The 20,509-nt window shown below is 32.2% G+C and overlaps 2 protein-coding genes across 2 annotated transcripts; one reads left to right on the top strand and one right to left on the bottom strand.

The window, feature by feature from the left end:
• Positions 1-3,814: 3,814 nt before the first annotated feature.
• LOC141622898 (SMR domain-containing protein At5g58720-like) lies at positions 3,815-9,605 on the top strand. The gene is made up of 11 exons (XM_074438923.1): positions 3,815-4,696; positions 5,602-5,627; positions 5,715-5,834; positions 6,430-6,524; positions 6,837-7,081; positions 7,367-7,449; positions 7,737-7,793; positions 8,421-8,488; positions 8,574-8,680; positions 8,780-8,850; positions 9,064-9,605. Exons 1-11 carry the CDS (start codon positions 4,093-4,095, stop codon positions 9,190-9,192), a joined length of 1,605 nt encoding a protein of 534 aa, XP_074295024.1. The 5' UTR covers positions 3,815-4,092; the 3' UTR covers positions 9,193-9,605.
• Positions 9,606-11,182: 1,577 nt separating this feature from the next.
• Positions 11,183-14,435, bottom strand: LOC141622903 (peptidyl-prolyl cis-trans isomerase CYP20-1-like). The gene is made up of 7 exons (XM_074438931.1): positions 14,147-14,435; positions 13,871-13,955; positions 13,091-13,138; positions 12,970-12,993; positions 12,410-12,592; positions 12,120-12,195; positions 11,183-11,597 (listed from the first exon to the last, which is right to left on the bottom strand). Exons 1-7 carry the CDS (start codon positions 14,219-14,221, stop codon positions 11,459-11,461), a joined length of 630 nt encoding a protein of 209 aa, XP_074295032.1. The 5' UTR covers positions 14,222-14,435; the 3' UTR covers positions 11,183-11,458.
• Positions 14,436-20,509: the final 6,074 nt, after the last annotated feature.

Genomic DNA, 20,509 nt, shown 5'->3' with positions numbered 1-20,509 from the left:
ATATAAACAATTAAGGATGCGTTTATGACTTTTGAGCATCATTTTTTCATTATTATTAAATTTAATATAAATATGAATCAAGGTTCATGACTTTTGAGTTTTGAGCATCATTTTTTTCATTATTATGAAATTTAATGTAAACATAAATAAGGAGTAAGGAGAAATGGAATGTATAAGGTTTGCTTGATTACCAATAATTATAATTTTTATTTTATTTTTACAAAATCTACTTTATACAAGAGTGGTTTAAGATATTATCGTATGTAATTAAATATGACATATAGATTATGGTAGATAGTTTGGCTTGCCTTTTAATTAGATTTATAGATTATAGATTTTTTATTTAGATTATAGAGTTATAGATTTTTCTCAGTATTATGAAGTCTAATATAGACATAAATATGGTGTAAGGAGAAATGGAATGTGAAAGGTTTGCTTTATTATTATTATTGTTATTATTATTATTTTTTTACACAATCTACTTTGCATGATAATGGTTTAGAAATTCTCTTCCGAAATTAAAATATGACATGCAGAATAATAATGGTAGATAGTATCGCTTGCTTTTTAATTATCTTATGGAATTAAAGTCAAATAAATAGCTAGATTAATAACCAAATTTATGAGAGGAAAATAAAGAGTTTATATTAGTTTTTTAGTGATTGCAACTACTGTTTTTTTAAATTTTTGGGTACTTATAAGCATGTGACAATTTTGGAGATAATTAACTTTTTAATACATAGTTTTACCTTTTTATAATATTGTATAAAAATAAATAATTAAGTAATTAATATAGATGAATTAGTATTAACCTCTATAAAAATGCCATGTGAATTAAAATTAAATATTTTAAGTAGCCTTTTAATTATATTGTATAGATAGATTTTACCTCAGTTTCGTGCCTTTTGTATTTTTTTTCCTCTTCAGTTTACCCACGTGATGCTTTGTCTTATATGCATTCACATACATTTCACGATGCTTTAAAATTCATATAAAAAATATATTGACCAAAAGGTAAAACATCAACATGGCAAAAACTTCACAAACGAATCAACATTGTCACATATAAATCATTGAAATTAAACCAAATGGAAAACATGAATTTAAATATAAATCAAAGGATTTATAAAACCAATAACATAACAAATTAAAATATACTTTATTGGACATAATAACAACAATACTCAATAATAATACTCAATATACTCTCTATAATCAAATAAATAAATTAAACCATAAAATATAATCCACAACTTAGAAACTCATGGGCAAATGAGCAATAGATTTTAAATAAATATTGTGAATATAAACTATCATAAGTATTATAGGTTTTATAGCCATTACACAACCATAGACTCCCATATTTTAATTTTATTTTTAATTTATTTTGTGGTATTATTAAATTAGATATTGATTGCTGAGCAATTCAAGAGGTGAATTAAATAGGGAAAAATGTTAATGAAAATTATGGGTATTAAGTAGTATAAGGAAATCTAACCAATTTATTAACATATTATATTACAAAAATTAATTAGATAGGAAGAAATTTTATTTAATTTGGTGGGTGTTAAGAATTATGAAGAGTTTTAATCAATTTATTATAATATTTAATTAAAAAAATTAATTAAACAGGAAAAAGTGTTAACAAAAATGGTGGGTGCATGTTAAGTAATATGAAAAGTTTTAATTTATTAACATGTTTTATTATCAAAATTTCAATTAAAATGTCAATTTTAATTATAAATTATGACATTTATTAACATGTTTTAATTACAAAAGTTCAATTAAAATGTCAATATTGATTATAAATTATGAAATTTTGATGTAAATTTGTAAGGGTTACATAAATTAAATTAATTTATAGAAAAATGAATTAAATCTATAAAATAAGACAATTACGTGGCAATGAGTTTTGATGCTCACATTTACGTGGCATTTACGTGGCATTTTTGGATCCTACGTGGCTTTGTCTACGTGGCGTTTATTAGTCAATTTAGGGTAGCATTTTAATTATATTTTATAGATCCGTATATTTTTAAGTTTATGTGTTTTTTTTTTCAAAACCGGAATAGATTATTTTATAGTCTTTAATACTATTTTTATTTTTATATAGGATCGTGGATATAAGTATAACAAGAGATGAATCAAGTTTTTGAAATAGTGATAATGAACTTAAAAAATTTTATGAACCTTTTGGAATTCGGATTTAGGAAATATAGTTTTATAGATTATAATGAAAATTTAATTCGTAATACATGGAGTAGATACCGACCATACCGTTGAATCGTATCTAATATTTTTCTATCGATATAATAAATATTTTTCATATGTAAATAATATTTGAAGCATGCACATGGTGATAAGACTTCAAAGATATTTCTGTGGGAGGGTTGATGGACTGGTCTGGAAATAATTTGTAGATGACTATACTGAGGTATTGAGTTTTCAACCTTATAAGGCGTCATTCAAGATTTTTCCATACGGAATTTATTATATACGGATGGTTTCAACTTTTAATATTTAAAAAACTCACTTTATTATATTGCGGAGTAAAACACACATATATATAATGAGTCGTCATTGTCATTGCTCCGTTGTCAAGTTTCTCAAAATTAGTAGCTACCACATTGTCACTTGCAGGATTCGATTTAGAAAAATAAATCAAAGTTGTCAAAGAAATAAGATATTAACTAACTAATTTCTATGTATTTCAAGACTATATATTTTTAAATGGATCAACAACTAATTGTTCGAACAAATATTAACAATACGATAAAAATATCAAAACTAAAACAAATAAACCCGTAAATTTCACGGGTCACAAACCTAGTTGTATTTAATATACTCTATATCATGTTTTAACACTGATTTAACATATTATCATTATCGCAATTGCTATCCAGCACACAATTTTACTATATCCTACACATTTTGGCTCTTCCTTCCATCACTACCCCTCATCTTTTCAAAACAAAAAAAATCAAAAGAAAACCCAAAATTTCAACGACACTCATGCATCCCCTAGCCCGAGCTCCCGACCACCCATCCCCTAACCCCGACCTACCCCTGTTCGTCGACCATCCCACGCCGCCGTGAGTTCCCTTTTCGAAGCGCATCCCCCGCTATTCTCGTCGAACACATCGTGTAAAGGTCTTTCAACCAGATTTAGTACCTGATTTAACATAATCAACTAATCAAGTGGAAGATGTTGCTTGCCATCAAGCCATCAACAAGTCTGATTATTTGATTGTTCAAGTATTGTGTTGAATTGAACTCGTCAAATTTCTAGGGTTTTTACAGATATTTGGGTATTCCGATATTGAACTAAGATAATCAGAGATAAGGAAGGACACCGGTTCGCATACGGAGGGGTGGTGCGTGGTAGGGCATTTCGCCAGTGGTAGTAGTGTAGTGGATGGTAGGGATGAGAATTGAGATGAGAAAAGGAGTGGTGGGAGAAGAGGGCGAAGGTTTTCTCTTTTTGGGATATTTGTGGGTAAGAAATGTGAGGGGAAAAATTGGAATAAGTCGGTAATTTGTGTAGGATTAAGTAAAATGGCGTGCGGGATTTAGCACATCCCATCATTATAAGAGAAATAATATTTTGGTTAATATTTTTTAAATGTTAATTATTTACAACAATGTTCATAAAAATATACCCTTACAAAATTTTGTACGGGTTGAAAACTAGTTAGTAGATTGATTTCTACTATTTAAATCCGAATCTATTAGTTTTATATTTTCATCCAATTTTTGGAAAGTAAAAAAAAAGATATTTTTGGAAAGTATGAAAACTAATTTTACCGTTATTCACCCGTTCATTTTCCGAGCATCACTCAACAAAAGTAAAACTTTCTCAATAATATATAATGGCAGTTTACCAAAACCCCCAATCTTCAACTTCCATTATTCCTTCATCTTCTTCCTACAAATTCCCCCAATTCAATCTCACAATTAGGGTTTACACTTCCAAATTACCACCTCGCTAGCATCCTCTACAATTCAATCGTTATTTGTAATTGTAATTGTGTGTAGCTGTTATTTGAACTTAAAACCCTAATTTTGTAGATTAGTTGTATTTGTGTGTTATAGATGAAGCAATCGGGGAAGAAGACGAGACTGCGTCAAGCTAAGAAGCAAAACGACACCGTTTTGAAGGATAAGAAGATGTGTAACAATGGTGAAAGTGAGGAAAAGAGGATTATTGACGGTTTAGTTGAGGCGTTTTCGTTAGCTTCCATTGATGAAGCTGTAGCAGCTTATAGAGAAGCTAATGGTGATCCGAATAAAGCTGCGGAAATATTAACTGAAAGTTCGGATAATTCTTCTGATGCTTATCAAGCTAGTTGTTCTAGCTCGAGCTCAGGATCGAATCGAACTTCGAGCGAGAATTTGAGTTTATCTGATGGTTTTACGGATTCTAGTAGTGTTGTTGGTGATGGTGATGGTGATGGTGATGGTGGTGAATTCAGGGGAACTGGAGGGAAGAAAGGGAGAAAGGTTGTGGCGGCGTGTGGAACTGTATCGAATTTGATAGGAAAGGATTATGTAGCGGTTAAGTCGAGGAAGGCGGTTTTTAAGGAGAAAGGGTTTGGTGGTGGCAAGGTTGTTAATGTCGAGGAGGCGGAGCAGTTTTTGTGCTCGATGCTTGGTGATGATTGTGAGCTTAGTATGGCTGTTGTCAGAGATGTGCTATGTGAGCTTTTCTGTTCTTGCTTTGATACTACATTGTCGTTCAATTTTGTTTTGTTTGATTGAATGGTTTGAATGATTGTTGATGGTTAGAAGTAGCCAACCCTGATTCTTCGTTAGGTAATCAGTATCCTGCAAGCGGTTTTACACTAATATCATGTAAAACGGATCATCATATCGGTTTAAAAGAAAAGCAAACTCTAAAAAAAGCGGTTCCAAAAAAATTTCATGGGGGACGAACTATTAATACAATAAGGTGAAGTAGAGTAAAGGTCGAAAATTGTAACTAAAATTTCAAATTTAGCTCCTCCTTAGTTCCACCTCTGATTATTAGGTTAGTTTAGTGGAGTGAGAATTGAATGCAAGTAATTGGAAGTACGAATGATGCTGCTTGTCTTAGACTTTTTGTGACAGCCGAAGTTGAAAGTTGAATTGAGATTGTTTGGGTGACGGATTGGTTGATGGATTAGGGTTGGTGGGGTTTCGAGTAATTTCTTGTTAGATGGCATGGTGTATTGACCTTTGTTAGTTTGTTTTCCCTGATTATGATTTATACCTTGAGTATCATTCTCATGCTATATGACGACGATATTGTAGAATTGCATGTATGAAGCTTTCATCTTTTTCTTTTACTTAAGATGGTTATGCTAGATTGTGATATGATTTCTACCATCCTTTTTTTCTGATCTCTTAGTGTTTGCCTATTCACTTTTTTAGCGTTAGGCGGATTCATATGTTTTTTCTTTGTATTTATCCTTTGAGGGTGTGTCTGTGAATCCCCATTGAATGATTGTTGTTCAATAATTTGTTTTTATTGTTGCTTTATCTAAGCACCACCTTGATGGGTGATTGAGTATTTATTTTGACAGTGATGAATGCTGAAAGTACACTATGATTTTGCTTTTGCAGGTAACTGTGGTTATGACATTGAGAAGGTATTGTTCCCGTGGTTATGAAGTTACCATCTTAGGATACATTTTATTTCGTACACTCATTTGATGGGTTTTCTTTTTCCCCTGTAGGCATTAGAGGTTTTACTTGATTTATCTTCACCTCCTTCTGAACCATCTGCAAGTGATGAACATTCTGACTTCAGTTTGAACAGCAACAGATGTTCAAGAAACGGGGATTTCAGTGATAATGTAAGTGATTGTATACATATTATCCTCAGTTTCTGAAAGTAAATTTAACTGCTTATTTACTGTGATATTTATTAAGCATTACAGCAGAACAGAAAAAAAAAATACGGCAAATTTGTTGTTTGCCTAAGTTGGTTAATTATCTGTATGTTATTATGGTCTGCTATGGATTCTAACTTTTCTGTATGATTTCATGTATCAAGTACCTTTTGTTTTCTTTCCATAAGTGTAGTTTGAGTTGGTTCAGTAGTGAGGTACTCTGTACTCCTTAGTACAAGTATGAGTGTTTGCCAAAAAAAGAATTAAAGAACCTTGAAGCGGTTTTTGATCTTGCCATTAGGTGGTCCCAGATGATTAGCAACTGAAACCTGCAATTTTCCCAAGTTATTTTAGGAAGAGGTTGATCCCTTTGATAGTTTGGTTCCTGTCATCCGTGTTACTGTACATTAGTATGTCTTACATGTTAGGTGGACTTTTTCTTTGTGAACTCCAAATTCTATGGCTTAGTTTAGTTGCCTTTTGATTAAAATTTGTTTGCCATGGCAATATGGCATGGTAAAGGTTCTTGACACGTTCTATTTGTTTTTCTTAAACAAAGTTTTGGGAGCTGACTGACAGGGGATCTGATTCCAGTTCGTATTCTTCTGAAAGTGACATTCAAGATAGCATGCAGTTTTTCAATTATACTGGCAGGTATTCTAGTTTGTTTCGTTTGCTTTTGTGTGACGAGCACCCTTCGTGAGCGGTAGATATCATTTCCGATATTTTTTTCGTTCTGTCGGTTGTTGGAGCTGTGGTAGTGTGGTATGCCACTATATTAGACTATCATTGACAAAGCGACGACTTATTGTAACTGGATATCCTTGACCTTTATTGTGGCAGAAACATTAAAAACTGAGACGAAATTAGATCCGTTTATTGTGGCTACATGTTCTTTCGTTATCAGTCAGCTTTCGATAAAAATGTTGTGTAGTAATGTGTAACTGTTACAATATATGATTTCAGGAATTATGCAGATGCTCTTCTTTCTTCTGAGTCTTCAAGGAAACTAGCTAAAAAAAGATCAAGGACAGATAAGGCTGAGCTACCTCAACAACTGTTGGAATCCTTGTTTAATATGCCCAAGTGTGCAGAACATGACCCATCTACTATGAACTGGAGGAACGTGGTAAAGCAAATGGAGTCTTTTGCTCATAAGCGAGTTGAACTTGGTACTTCTGACTCTCTTCCACAACAAATGATTGCCCAAGGTACTATACAGGAAATACATTTATCTGGAATCTTGTTATATGAAACTTTTGGGAAAGAGGTTTAACACTTTAACATACGCCATTGTAGTTCTGTTGTCTATTCCATCACAATTTAAGATTTAGAGTCGACAGAATTAATGGATTTGTTTTTTTTTTTGTTTTTTTTTATTTTTTTTTGTAGCAACTCCTATATGTTGAAAAGCAAAATAATACCTCGGTTATTAAAGACTAATTTTTCTCATCACCTCTACTTGAATATTTATATTTTCTGCTTTTTCGCTTCAGCTGTCGCCAAGGGAACTGAGTATCAGGTGTTTAGAGGAACGGCACAACAGCGGTGGGACGAAATGAATTCTTGTTATCACAAGGTTACTATGATCCTTCATTTCCCCTTTTTTCCATTCAGTCTGGTCATTATAATTTATTCATATGAGGAGTAGTTAATAACTTAATACAGAATTAGCCGAAACTCTGAAAGTCAATAACAAGCTTTAGATTTTTTTTTTCTCAAGAGTTGTTTAAATATGTTGTAGGATTGCTAGGTACTAGTTTGGAAACTAGACCATGCTTTGATACTCTCTTTCTTGAATTTAGCTACTCCACATTATAACTTTTCTCTGAGGTGCTTGTTCTAATGATCTAAGGCATTGTGTAGGCTGCTACTGCATTCTCAAATGGAGAAAAGAATTATGCAGCATACATGTCTGAGAAGGTAACTGTTTCTTCCTTCCTCTTGCCATATAAAAAATTGATTTATGAGGAATGATTGCATTTTAACCTTCGGATTCTTTGAAATGTGAGCTAAAATAATACGGCTCCCTTATTTTTTTTTTACTGTGGCCATTTTGTCGCTAGTCATTCTCATGTGAAAGAATAGGCCTGAGAAAATGCTTTGTTTCTGAGATCCTTCCGCTACTGACTTTAAAAAACTTTTAAATGTCTCTTTTAATCAAATATTTTCCTTTTTTTGTCCTCCTTGTTAGTATGTTGGACGAGCATATTAATATTTCATTTACTACAGGCTAATGTTAGCCGACCTCAAATCATCTTGTGAAGTTCCCATTGTTATCCATAATTGTTAGTTTGTACCCCAGTTTTATGCCTTGAAGAGCTTCTTTAGTGAAGTATTTTTCTTGGATAATGGTGGGAAACTGTAACTGCTAACTTAGATGGTGTAGTCAAAGGCAGAATCCCTTCCAATAAGCGGTTGAACCCCTCCCAAATCCAAACCACGAGTCATTATTTCATGTTTTTTTAATGAAATATTCTCTCCTTCGGCGTCCTTACATACAAATTGGTTATTTTTGCTATTCGCTCATTTTTATTTTGTTTTGGCTAGGGTAAACTGTACAGCAAAAAGGCTCGAGAAGCAGATGAAAAGGCAAGCATGGAGATATTCAAAGCTAGGTTAGCGTCATCAAAAATAGTGGCCTATATATTTCCTTTTTTTTTTTGTTTTTTTCCAATGATGAGCTGATGCGATATTTTGCAGGAACAAGGGAATAGAAAATTCTTTGACGATTGATTTGCATGGGCAACATGTTAAACAAGCGATGAAAGTACTGAAGCTTCATTTGTTATTTTCAACGTATATTTCTTGTGAGTACTTTCTATCTTCTTTTCCCTGGTTTGTCTTATCTTCAGGAGTGGATCTTCGAATTCCTAAGTGCGTGATTTGTTTTGTTCTCTGTGTTTTAGCCGTGCAATTCCTCCGGGTTATAACAGGATGTGGATCTCAAGGCTTGGGGAAGTCAATGGTGAAAGAATCAGTAAGTGCTTTTATGTATCTTTGCTTATCTAATTAAGCAGTTAGTTGAATACATTTGTACCGGTAGTCACAGGGCATTGCGAAAGTTTTTGTGTTGCTCAGACGAAAATACGAAGAATCACTTATTTTCTGTACACAGACGGGATTATGGGACAGTTACGTCCATTTTCACCATATAGTCACTAAAACTCGCTCATCATTGATTAATATTCAGGTGATGGACCTTTTAGAGAAGGAACGGGTTGCATGGAAGGAAGAAAACCAGGGTACTGTCCTTATAAAACTTGATGGACCGAGAGAGTTTAGCTTTCTTGATTCTGGAAGCGATAGTGAGTCCTCGTAATTGTCTCAACCTATCGACTACAGTCCCTATCTGCCGTGTACAAGCTAACTCAAGCCTCACTCTATTGAATTGGAGTTAGTTGATGCGTCTTAATTGTTGTAGTTTGGGTGTAAGTTGTATTTATTTTGCAAGTTTAGGGAGCGCCACACAAGACTAACCTACAGAGTAGAAAACATCAGCGCCCAGCATTCAAATACAAATTTCAATTCATTTTGTAAGAGATCCTCATGTCCCCGAGCGCAGAAGGGACTCCTTTCAATTCATTGTTAATACAACCCATCCACTGTAAATCTATAACTACAAGTCGAGGTTTTAAACCGTTAGATTTTGTATCGAAAATATGTTTAAAATTAAGTAAACATTAATGGTTTGTAAAATTATTGCAAAAGTCAATAGAAAATGCATAAATTAAATATCTAAAAGAGGCGGCTTAGAGTATTTAGGGTATATATATATTAAGGCCTTCTATTTTTGGACTTAATTTTCTGAACTTTTCTGAACTGAACTTGTAAGATCTAAACTTTTCTGAATCGAACTTGTAAGATTTGAACTTAACTTATAGAAGTTGAAATTTTCTATACTAAACTTGTAAGATCTAAACTGAACTTATAGGAAAATAAGTATGAAATTATGAATTGGACCTACATTTTTAGAAATGAACCTATAAAATCTGAACTGAACTTATTTTTCAAAAAAAAATATTGGTGTTCTTAAAAAACAATGAATACCACGTTCAATTTAGAAAAAATGCAAAGGCATGTAGAAAACCTTTAAGAATAATTATTTTCCGTAATTTATTAAAATAGTTAATTTTAAAAACGGTAATGATAAATACAGCCCTAAGGGCTGTATTTAAGAACTAAATTACTTTCCAAAATGGAATTACACAATTACGCATAAATTGATGTCATTAATGTTTGATTTAAGGTTTTCATTCCTTTTTTGGCACCTTCAAAATGTTTGAAAAATATTGTTGCCAAACACACTCCCAAAATGAGCTGGAGTAGTATTTTCTAGACCAACCCTTCCCCTAGATTACAGGAAGAAACGAAAAACACCGCAAAATCTTCAACATTTTAAGTCGGTTTCTTTTTTCTTTTTCTTCTTCTCTTTTTTAAAAAATTGCTGAAAAAAATCAAACACGCACGTTTAAGTTTAACCGCATGTATATATAAACTCATGTTTCAAAGATTCGTGATAATTTGGTGAAAAATGTTGTGTTAATTCGTGAAATTAATGGAAATATTTCGAAAATTGTGGCTATTTATCCTGATATTTCGGTTAATTTCACTAATATTGTTCGTCAACGTAACGGTAAAGTCACGCCGAGCAACATGAACGTCAATGTCGGAAGGAAGGAGCAGTGATGAATGATGATGATCGAGGTTTAATAGAAGAATGACCGTTTTTGAAGTCGTTTCGGTTTTTCTCGTTTTTCGTAGGATGATTATTGTGGTTTGAATGAGTACGTTTTAGTGATCTTGAATAAATTTCAGTGTTTTTGCTTGTGTCTTAAACTTGAACTCTATGCTTATCAAAATTTTGTAGGTGTTGGTTGGATGATATGGTGTTTGTTTGATACTTTGATGTTGCTTGTTGAAAATGACCGCGGCCGTGGAGATGGTTCGTACTTGGTGGTTAACTCGTCGGCTTAATCGAGGTATCTATTCCGATTTCAAGGTGTTTAACTAGCTACTATCCTCTACGTACCAAGCATTGTTTACACTTTATTAAAATCGGTTTTTCTAACCTATGCCCACTAGGCATAGGATAAGAAATCAAAAAAAGAAAGTATTAAATGATATTTTCATGGGAAATTGTAATATCTTATCACTTCTACTTTTTTTCACAAGAAATACATTTAATACTTTCCTATTTTAGTTTCTTAACCTATGCCTAGTGGGCATAAGTTAGAAAAACCCTATTAAAATATATCACTCATAAAATATAGAAAAATAAGCAAATGAATGGGACGGAACGGTGAGAGTAATTAGGAATGCAATCTTGATATGTGAGCTTGACTAGTTATGGAGTCATGATAGTAGTTGAGTTATGCATGGATTCGATAATGGTGTACAAAAACTTATAAGAGACGATTTTACACGTCGTCAAAAGCTCTCCCTAAAGAATTATCAAGGGTTTACTTACTAGAAGGGCGATAATTGGACAACTTCAGAGGAAAAAAGTCGAAAAATACTACAGTGCAAAGTTGTCGAGTTTTGGAATGTCTAGGATGATGCTTCTACCTAGTTATGGAGGATGATAATTACAGGGGAAGCTCCCCACTATCAACTATAACAACCTTGCTTTTAGGGGTGCCATTTTGCTTGCCCTCGGCTTCAATCTTGTAAACGACATCCATTCCTGAAAGTACCTTCCCAAATACGACATGCTTGCCATCCAACCTGTAATGTAAGTTCATACAACAATTAGTCGGTTGATGAATTCCACAAAAAAAAAACGTAGTATGTGGCACGCTCCAATGAACGGTATTAAATTTGGATGTATAACCGTATGTCTAAGAATGGAAGAGTCTTGGAACAACGAATGGTAATTTCAATTTCAGACGCCTTTAGTGTGTAGCCGTAATAAACCAGCAAACAGTGGATTAAACAACACAGTGAAGCATGCTATGTATGGGAGGAAGAAGGATTGTGGCCAAAGTTTCAAACAAGGATCGTAAATACTCAAAGTAGCTATGCCGCTACCTAATGTTGTTAGTGTAAAGTGGACATACTTTCAACTTGTATTGAACATGGTAAGACGAGTCAAATTGTCTATGGTAGTTCTATCATATGGGAGTTTCATATGCTAAGGCTGATCATTACATGACCAAAAGTCTATACGCGAAAGCCCTCAACTATACCAGATCATTCACTAGCTCTTAGCAGTACAAAATTCCATTGTTAAATGCATGGTTCACTCACCAGCTGGTTGTTACGGTTGTAATGAAGAATTGAGACCCATTGGTGTCGGGACCTGCATTAGCCATAGACAGAAGGCCTACACATTGAAAGAAGCCAAGGATAAGTATCCGTTGCCCAAAAAAATCTAATCTTCAACGAACATTTTTCAATTCAATAAGTTGTTTAACCCTTCTAGTTAGGTATTACTCGTATTTCACCAACAGAACTCTCATGTCTCATTTCTAAACACACAACCACCTTTCACATAATAACCGCTAACAAGTAACAAGACAACAAAAGTAGTTAAGTACCGGGTCCAGTATGTTTCAGCTTGAAGTTTTCATCGGGAAACTTCTCTCCGTAGATTGATTCTCCACCTCTTCCATCCCCGAGAGTGAAGTCACCTCCCTGAAGCATGAAGCTTGGAATAATCCTGTGGAATTTGCTTCCCTTGTAGTGCAGCGGTTTCCCAGATTTACCAATACCTTTCTCTCCTGAAATAAGCAATAAACCCGATGTTCAAAACTCATTTTTTCACAAATAGGGTGATAACTCATTGGCCATGACAGAGAGCAGCAGAACCCCCCACCCTTTTAATGAACAGTGAGTCGGTAAAACAGTCTTGCACGAAAGACCAACCAAAATGCTTACGCAGTCCTCATTATTTAAATGATCAATTAATTCATCTCATTTATTATAGCGCAGCATTTCAGTAATAGAAACTCGACAACAGCCTAAAAACAGACATCTTTTCTCTAGCCATCTAGTGTATATATCAAACTCATAGCTTACGACCATTCTATCCACCGCTATTTAAAAGTTTGGAAATGAAAACAACAGTATAAATCAGAGGATGAGATTGCAAACTTGCCAGTGCACAATGCTCGGAAATTTTCTGCAACAATTAAACACAAAGGCCAGAGTCAGTAGAAAATTCAAACTACAAAGCAAATACTCTAAAATAGTGGACTGAATAGAGGGATGTATATTACCAGCAGTTTTTGGAACCGTCTTGCCAAAGAGACCCATTTCAATGCGACCTTAAAAAAAATAGATGATCAATAACGATACCAAATTTGCTAAACATCTCAATTAATTCACTGACAAAACTAGATAATCCGCCAAAGTCCCACTAAATTATCAGTATACAAATAACATAATCCGCCACATATTTTCAACATTACACTAATGACAAATTCATATATGCAAGTATGTAACCAAAACCACACTAGTGCATAGAACTACACAATTAATCATACAATTTGGAACAGATGTAGCTTATACTCTAACGGACATTCATAAATCATAACTAAACCACACTAGTATGTTATTATTTCGACACTTCATATGAGCTCACCTAACCGTGTCAACCCTCTACCCTTGGACATTGGTATGAGTCAGTATGACAGTCCGAGTCCGTCACTTCATCGTTGACTGAAAACTAACCTAGTCCGATACTCTAACAAACATTCGTAATTAATCTAATACAGTATTATTTCGACGCCACATGAGCTCACGTAATCATGTACAACACTCGACCTTGGTCCTTGGACATTGGTATGACGCATTGACGCTCCACACTTCATTTTAACCGAAAACTAACAGGGTGGGAGTAACACAATAATTAATCATTTAGTTAAACATAATTCATAATTAATCACACAGATGCTATTATTTTCACAAGCGTATATAAATCAATTAAAACCTCAACAAGCGTATATAAATCAATTAAAACCTCAAAATGTAAAATTAAATCGAAACAAAAACAATACCAGCTGGTTTTCCATCAATTTCAACATCGAAGAACACTTTATTCGTCACTTCCTTTAAATTCTCCGACGATTTCTTCTTCTTCGCCTAATTCAATTCCAAATACATCATCAAAAAACACACAAATTTTCCACAAAATCTATCGCAGTCAACAAATATATACAATTGAAACAATTGAAAAATCCTAAATCAAATTATCTTAATTCTCAACTAAATCGAATAAATCAATAAAACGATTTGATATAGATGAAACGATGCTAATTATGAATCAAATGTACCTGAATTTGAGAGAGGGAACCGAAAAGTACGAGACTCCAAAGTAGAACAAGAGATAGTGAGCTCAATTTCGCCATTTTTGTTCTCTTTCTTTGTTCTTTGTGTATTGGTTTACAGTTTACTGTCAGTCGTCACAAATAAAATTCCTGTTTAAGACGGTTTTACAGTGAACCCAAGTGAGACCGTAGCCAAAGGGCAACTGGGCAAAGGTAAGAAGTACCAATGAGTATATGACATGTGTTATGTTTAAGTGTTTGTTAGGATGCTATTGGTTGGAACTCGTTGGGAATTTTTGACATACGGGTAGCTAAATGAATTTACACAAAATCTCATTATAGACGGTACATATTCGTCTATAACTAAAAATGAGTCAAATATAATATCATATTCCTAATAGGACAAGTAACAAGTGGGATAGTGCGAGCAAAAAATGTCACCACTTTCAAACTACTCCCTCCCATCCAAACCAAATGTAACATGGGAGGGGGCACTTGTTTTAAGAAAAAATGGAAAAAGTAAGGGTAATATTGGAAATATAGTAGGCCCACTTGCACTTTAATTGAAAGAGGACCACAAACATAATGACATTGTATGTAAATAATAAGGGTATGTGAGGGTTTTTTAGTAATGTTTTTTACTAAAAAAGGAATGGGTAGTTTGGTTTGGATGGTCCGAATAAGGTAAGTGTTACCTTTGATTTGGATGGGAGGAAGTATTTGACCCGTCTTTAGTTATAGACGGATATATCCGTCTATAGCAAGATTAGCTGATGAGTTAATTAGGTTGGATTTGGATGGATCAATTTTGAGTTTGTTGACGAAGTCGGGTTGTTTCGAGTTCGGGTGATTTTCGAGTCAACTATTATTATTAAGTTATTTGTGGTGAATAATCAGTCTCTAACAATACATGTTCGGGTCGGGTCAAATTGGATTCGGATCAAGCTCGAGTCGATCTTGGTTTTAGGTGACAGGTCAAACTAGAGTTTTGGGTTCAAGTGTCGGGTCGGATCATTCGAGCCAGAGCTATCTGCTAACAACAAAATAATAATAAACTAGTTTAGATCCCGCGCAATGAATGCGCGGTATTTATAGAGTTATTAATATAGACTCCGTGCAATATATGTACGGTATTTATAGAGTTTTACTTTTTAGCGTATTATTTATTAGAATATAAATTGACAATTCACTTACTTTTCATGTTTCTCCTTAATGTATTTTGATTAGAGAAATAATAAAAATTCAAATCGTAAAAAGTAATAAAATGAGATTTTTTTTGAATTTTTTTTGTTTTCTTACCGAGAAATTAATGATGTTAATTTACAAATATTTACTAATAACATACTCCCTCCGTCCCGGTCATTTGTTGTCCTTTTCCATTTTAGGGTGTCTCAGTCATTTGTTGTCCTTTCTATTTTAGGAATGCATTTGATGAACAATTTGCTCATTCACACTCAATTTGATCCACATGTCATTTAGTAATTGGCTATCTCATCTTTTCTTGGTCTTTGTGCCAAAACAAAAGGACAACAAATGACCGGGACGGAGGGAGTATTTTTTAGCTGCAAATTTTTATCATAAAAAGTCAATGAGCTTTAACAAATCAATACATCTATCTATCTATCTAATATTATTAAAGGAAGCTTTTTTCGAGCGATTACAGAGTTTCCAAGTTTTATAAACTACCATATATTTAAATGAAAATAAAAAAAGTTATTTAATTTATTCAATTAAATTAAATTAAATATAATATATAAATAATAGTGTATTAAAAGTATACAATCATCAGGGAGGTAAAATTGCTTTGACTTAGAAGGACAACTCTACTAAAATACCAACATTAATACAATCTTATTTGCAATAAAAAAACGGTTTGTTCGCGGTGTGGAAGACGTCTAACTCTACCAATAAACCTCCACTAGCATAATCCTATGACATAAGACCTACTACATATAACTATAAAATAATATAATAATAAGTATGAGAGACCATCAACTTTTATCACGTTGGAATTCTAATACCAGTGAATAACAAACTTACTGTTTGTTAGCTTTTATTTATTTGATGAAATTTGTTTTCTGTTATTTTTGTCTTATTTGACGTTCTCATAAATTTTAATTTTGCCTGTTAAATATTAACGATTTGATTATTTTTCTATGACAGCGGTTAGAAGAAGAAAAAGCGATGCATCAAAGCTACATATTTTTGAGGAAGCCGCTTATTTGACATCGACTATCACGTCAATTTAGGTATTTTAATAAAATTAAATGAATTACCTTATACTATGATTAGGCACTTCGCTCTTATAATCGGGATTTCTCGTGATGGATTATCATAATTTTTTGGATCATGTAGATAGTTATTCTTGAGCATTATATAGTTGTTTATACTATTTTCGTTTCCTATATTTTGTTTTGTTTTGTTAATATGGAGTCTAATTGCTTTGGGTGCACTATTATGATTTTACTATTACAGAAGGTTTTAACTTCATGACCACATTCTATAAAGCTATTAAGGTTGGCTCCCTATATTCATGATCGAATTACATCTATTTTAATTTGCTAATAATATTTTTAGTTTTATGGATTTCTTATAATTGACTAACTCTTTTTTTGGATTTGTAAATAATATTAATAAACAGGCCAAAGGTCAAGCACCAATACAATCAAGCCTATTACAATTCTTCACACTTGAAGAATATGCGTCAAATCATTACAATAAAAACATTTGCAATTAAAACAAATTCTTATAGTAGTTCAAAGCTGATAGTTCTTACGTCTTATTATTGCCTCCTCTTTTACACTTCGTATAAGTTTATTTGGATTCACAACATACTGATCAGTCCTGCATATGTTCCTTGCATTCTACATTTGATATTGCACAGCCACAATAAAGGCGCACAACAATTGACTAACCTTTACCTAACATCTTTTGTACTTATTTAAATGTATATTTTTTTTATAGTTTAATCGTTAAACATGTTTTCTCTGCCGCATATTAAAGGTACAATAATCATCAATGAAATGCCTAAAGATAGTCGAGTTTTTGCCACTTGCCTATATATAAAACGAGCTATTAAAGAGTTTAAATTTCTTAACCTACCTATATATAAAAAAAATAATCCGCATTAATCTTATATAAAATCTTAAGAGCTCCTACTCCATAGTATTAGTGCAAGAAGTCCAATTGGTTTCGAAACTCAATTTTGCATGCAAATGAGTCATATATTGATACGTAAAATTTATCTATTTAAAAAAAATAAAATCAATGTAAAATCTAAGGTCATTAAGAGATTTAGTAAAGCACATAGCTAAATTCATTGATACGTAAAATTTGAGTAAAAAAATAGAATCAATGTGTGCTTATACTTCTATTCGAATATGAGAGTCATTAGGAGATTTAGTTAAGCACTTAACTAAACATGTTTAACTACTACGTACTCCCTTCGTCCCGGTCAATTGTTGTCTTTTGGTTTTGGCACAAAGACAAAGGAAAGAGGAATAGGCCAATCACTAAATGACAAGTGGAACAAATTGAGTGTGAATGATCAAATTGCTCATCAAATTCCTTCTTAAAATAGAAAGGACAATGATTGACTGAGACATTCTAAAATGGAAAAGGACAACAAATGACCGGGACAAAGGGAATAATATTTTTGCACGAGAAAAAAAACTACTACGTACATATTTTTAATCACTAATAGTGAAATATGATATGAAGTATACGAAAATACTCCCTCTCTATCAATCATCAATTTACTAAGTTTAGAAAATTAAATGATTTTTGTAACGTATTTTTTAATATTGATACTATCACGATGAGTCGTGACACACGAAAATACCAGACTTATTATGATAAAATTATAATTTTATTTTATTTTAAGTAGATGCTTTACTCCATATTATTTTTAATTTATCACTTAAACAATGCTCGGTTGATTAAACTAAACCAATGGTACGTATGCGGCCGTAAACCAAGTGTAGTTAGGAATTGAAAGCCACCCATATGCCAATTGCGGTTAGAAGTTTTATACCGAGGATTGCTAACTACCTTTTTCCTCCCACCTACTCCCTTTACCCTTTTAAAATCGATTAAATTGATGACAAGTGGATAAGGCCATTTATATTATATTTTAACCGATTATTAGAGGAGAAGGTAAAAACGAGAAGGTAGATAGCAATTCTCCTCATAAAAGAAGATGCGTATATATGTGCTATGATTGAATGAAAAAGTATGTGTACTATTACCTCATAATAGTTACAATATTAATTTCATTAGCAAACTAGAAATATACGAAGTATTAAGATGAGTAATTTAGTCAATTTAAAAATGGGGTTCTCATCGAGCTTCTGTATTGGCATGACTTGAAATTTGTAATGGTTATTTTATAACTCAGCGTTCAATGGTGGTTTATAAGACAGAATATTGCAAGTGGCCCGTGCATCGCACGGGCATTAAATCTAGTATATATATAAAGCAGAAACTTTTCAAGCGATATTATAGAGTCCAACTTTTTTATAAATCCTAACAAGAGTAGATTTCGAAAAAAGCTAAATAAATAAAATTATCCTAATAAAAGTAGATTTCTTAGTATTTAAAACAAATTTTAATAAATTATCCTAATATAAGTAGATCAAATATATTTTGATAAAATTATCCTAATATAAGTAGATTAAAATTATCAAATAGATAATAGAAATTCATAATAGTTCAAGTTATCACATTTACTTTCCCCACTTATGGTCTCATACATTTTTATTTTGTATTCTCGCATTAAAATTCAAGAAGTTGGCGAATAAAAGATGAATTTATTTATTAAAGTGTTAGGCTAAGATGATGTAGTGTAATCTTATGTAATTACACGAAGTATAAATTACGATTTCATCAAAATGTAATAACTAAATAATCATTGGAGTGTGTGTATAGAAATCATAAACATAAATGCCTTCATATACATTCAAGTTATCAATACATAAAACATTTCACTAATCTATATATGTTACTATTTTTGTTTAACTAATTTACTTTCTATAAGAATGTGGAGATCATTAGATGGAGGAATGAAACCGAGAAAAACTGAAGTAGAATTTGGGAGTTTAAACAACTCAAAGTTTTTGTGTAACAATGAAACAACTCAAGTGTTATTCATATGATGAATTGATGATCGGTTCTAGACTCACGCATTAGTAGTATTACTTAATTTCATCTACTACAAAATTTCATATATACCACCAGCATATATCCAAGTAATCTAACCATTACGAAATAGTAGGTACTACATACTCAAAATACACTATGTAACTAATTATATGGTATATTAATGTCAATACACCTTATTTATATACTATATCTCAGATTTCATTATAAAAATTAACTGAAACCTAAAAAACGAGCTTAAAAGATAACTCGAAAATTCGAACCGATCGCTTAACCGATTAAATAAAAACTCCTTTTTAAACTAACCGAAAGATAGCTTTTTTGATAATATGACATAAAAGGACATAGTAAGTACTCCATATTTAATATTATAAATTGAAGTATTAAAAAAAAAAAAAACAGGTAGCTTATTTCTCACATCTTCGCTTATTATGGTAAATAATTTATCCACAAAATACTTACAACAAAAAAGAAAAATGAAATTTTGTTCAGATAAATTTAAGCTTATTTTTTTTTCGAAACATAGCCTAAATATGATATTTTTAATTTCATGATCTCTTGACCTTCATAATACCAAATTAATTTCTTTTTGATATTTTTTTGGCCCTTGTTTACTTACTTTTGAACCTATTGTTAGGAGTTAATCTCATGTCCCATTTTTAATTTTATAAACTTGATTAATAAAATAAATAGCTATTGGTTCAGAATAAATATTAGCAATGAGACATTGTTCCACAAAGTACGTATATATCATAATCATGAGAAATAAAATAAATAAGCAATTGGTTCAAAATAAATAGCGTTCCATATAAGAAAATTGTTAACTCTACAATAAGAAAAAAACAACTTTGATCAAAAGGAAAATCTATTAAAATTGTCCAATTATATCTCTTTTGTCTTGGATGCAGCGAATATAAATAAAGTTTAAAACTCAAACTGAATTTTAAATCATGTCAACCATGGGTGTTAGCTAGACATGGGTAAATAAAATATCAGAAATATTTTTCTTCAAAAAAAAAAAATATCAGAAATATTTGAAAACTATAGAATAAGCGAGAATATAACATTTATATAGAACGAACTATTTTAAGATCTACACAAATTGATCTATGGTTTTGAAAAATTTTACTTGTGACAACTAAGGGCATGTAAATTTTCTAATTAATATGGGTATGAGAAAGTCTACATTCGTCCTGACCCTTCGCCCGTATA

The sequence above is a fragment of the Silene latifolia genome, chromosome X (assembly GCF_048544455.1).
Source record: "Silene latifolia isolate original U9 population chromosome X, ASM4854445v1, whole genome shotgun sequence".
NCBI lineage: Eukaryota > Viridiplantae > Streptophyta > Magnoliopsida > Caryophyllales > Caryophyllaceae > Silene > Silene latifolia.
Note: the sequence above shows the minus strand (reverse complement) of the source record. Positions and strands in the feature narration are given on the sequence as shown.

Coding starts and splice junctions, on each gene's coding strand:
- LOC141622898 (XM_074438923.1), top strand. CDS start 4,093: ATGAAGCAATCGGGGAAGAAGACGAGACTGCGTCAAGCTAAGAAGCAA. Junction 7,082..7,366: donor ACAACAAATGATTGCCCAAG/GTACTATACAGG, acceptor TTTTCGCTTCAG/CTGTCGCCAAGGGAACTGAG. Junction 7,450..7,736: donor TGAATTCTTGTTATCACAAG/GTTACTATGATC, acceptor GGCATTGTGTAG/GCTGCTACTGCATTCTCAAA.
- LOC141622903 (XM_074438931.1), bottom strand. CDS start 14,221: ATGGCGAAATTGAGCTCACTATCTCTTGTTCTACTTTGGAGTCTCGTA. Junction 13,956..14,146: donor GTTCCCTCTCTCAAATTCAG/GTACATTTGATT, acceptor GAATTGAATTAG/GCGAAGAAGAAGAAATCGTC. Junction 13,139..13,870: donor AATTGATGGAAAACCAGCTG/GTATTGTTTTTG, acceptor ATTTTTTTTAAG/GTCGCATTGAAATGGGTCTC.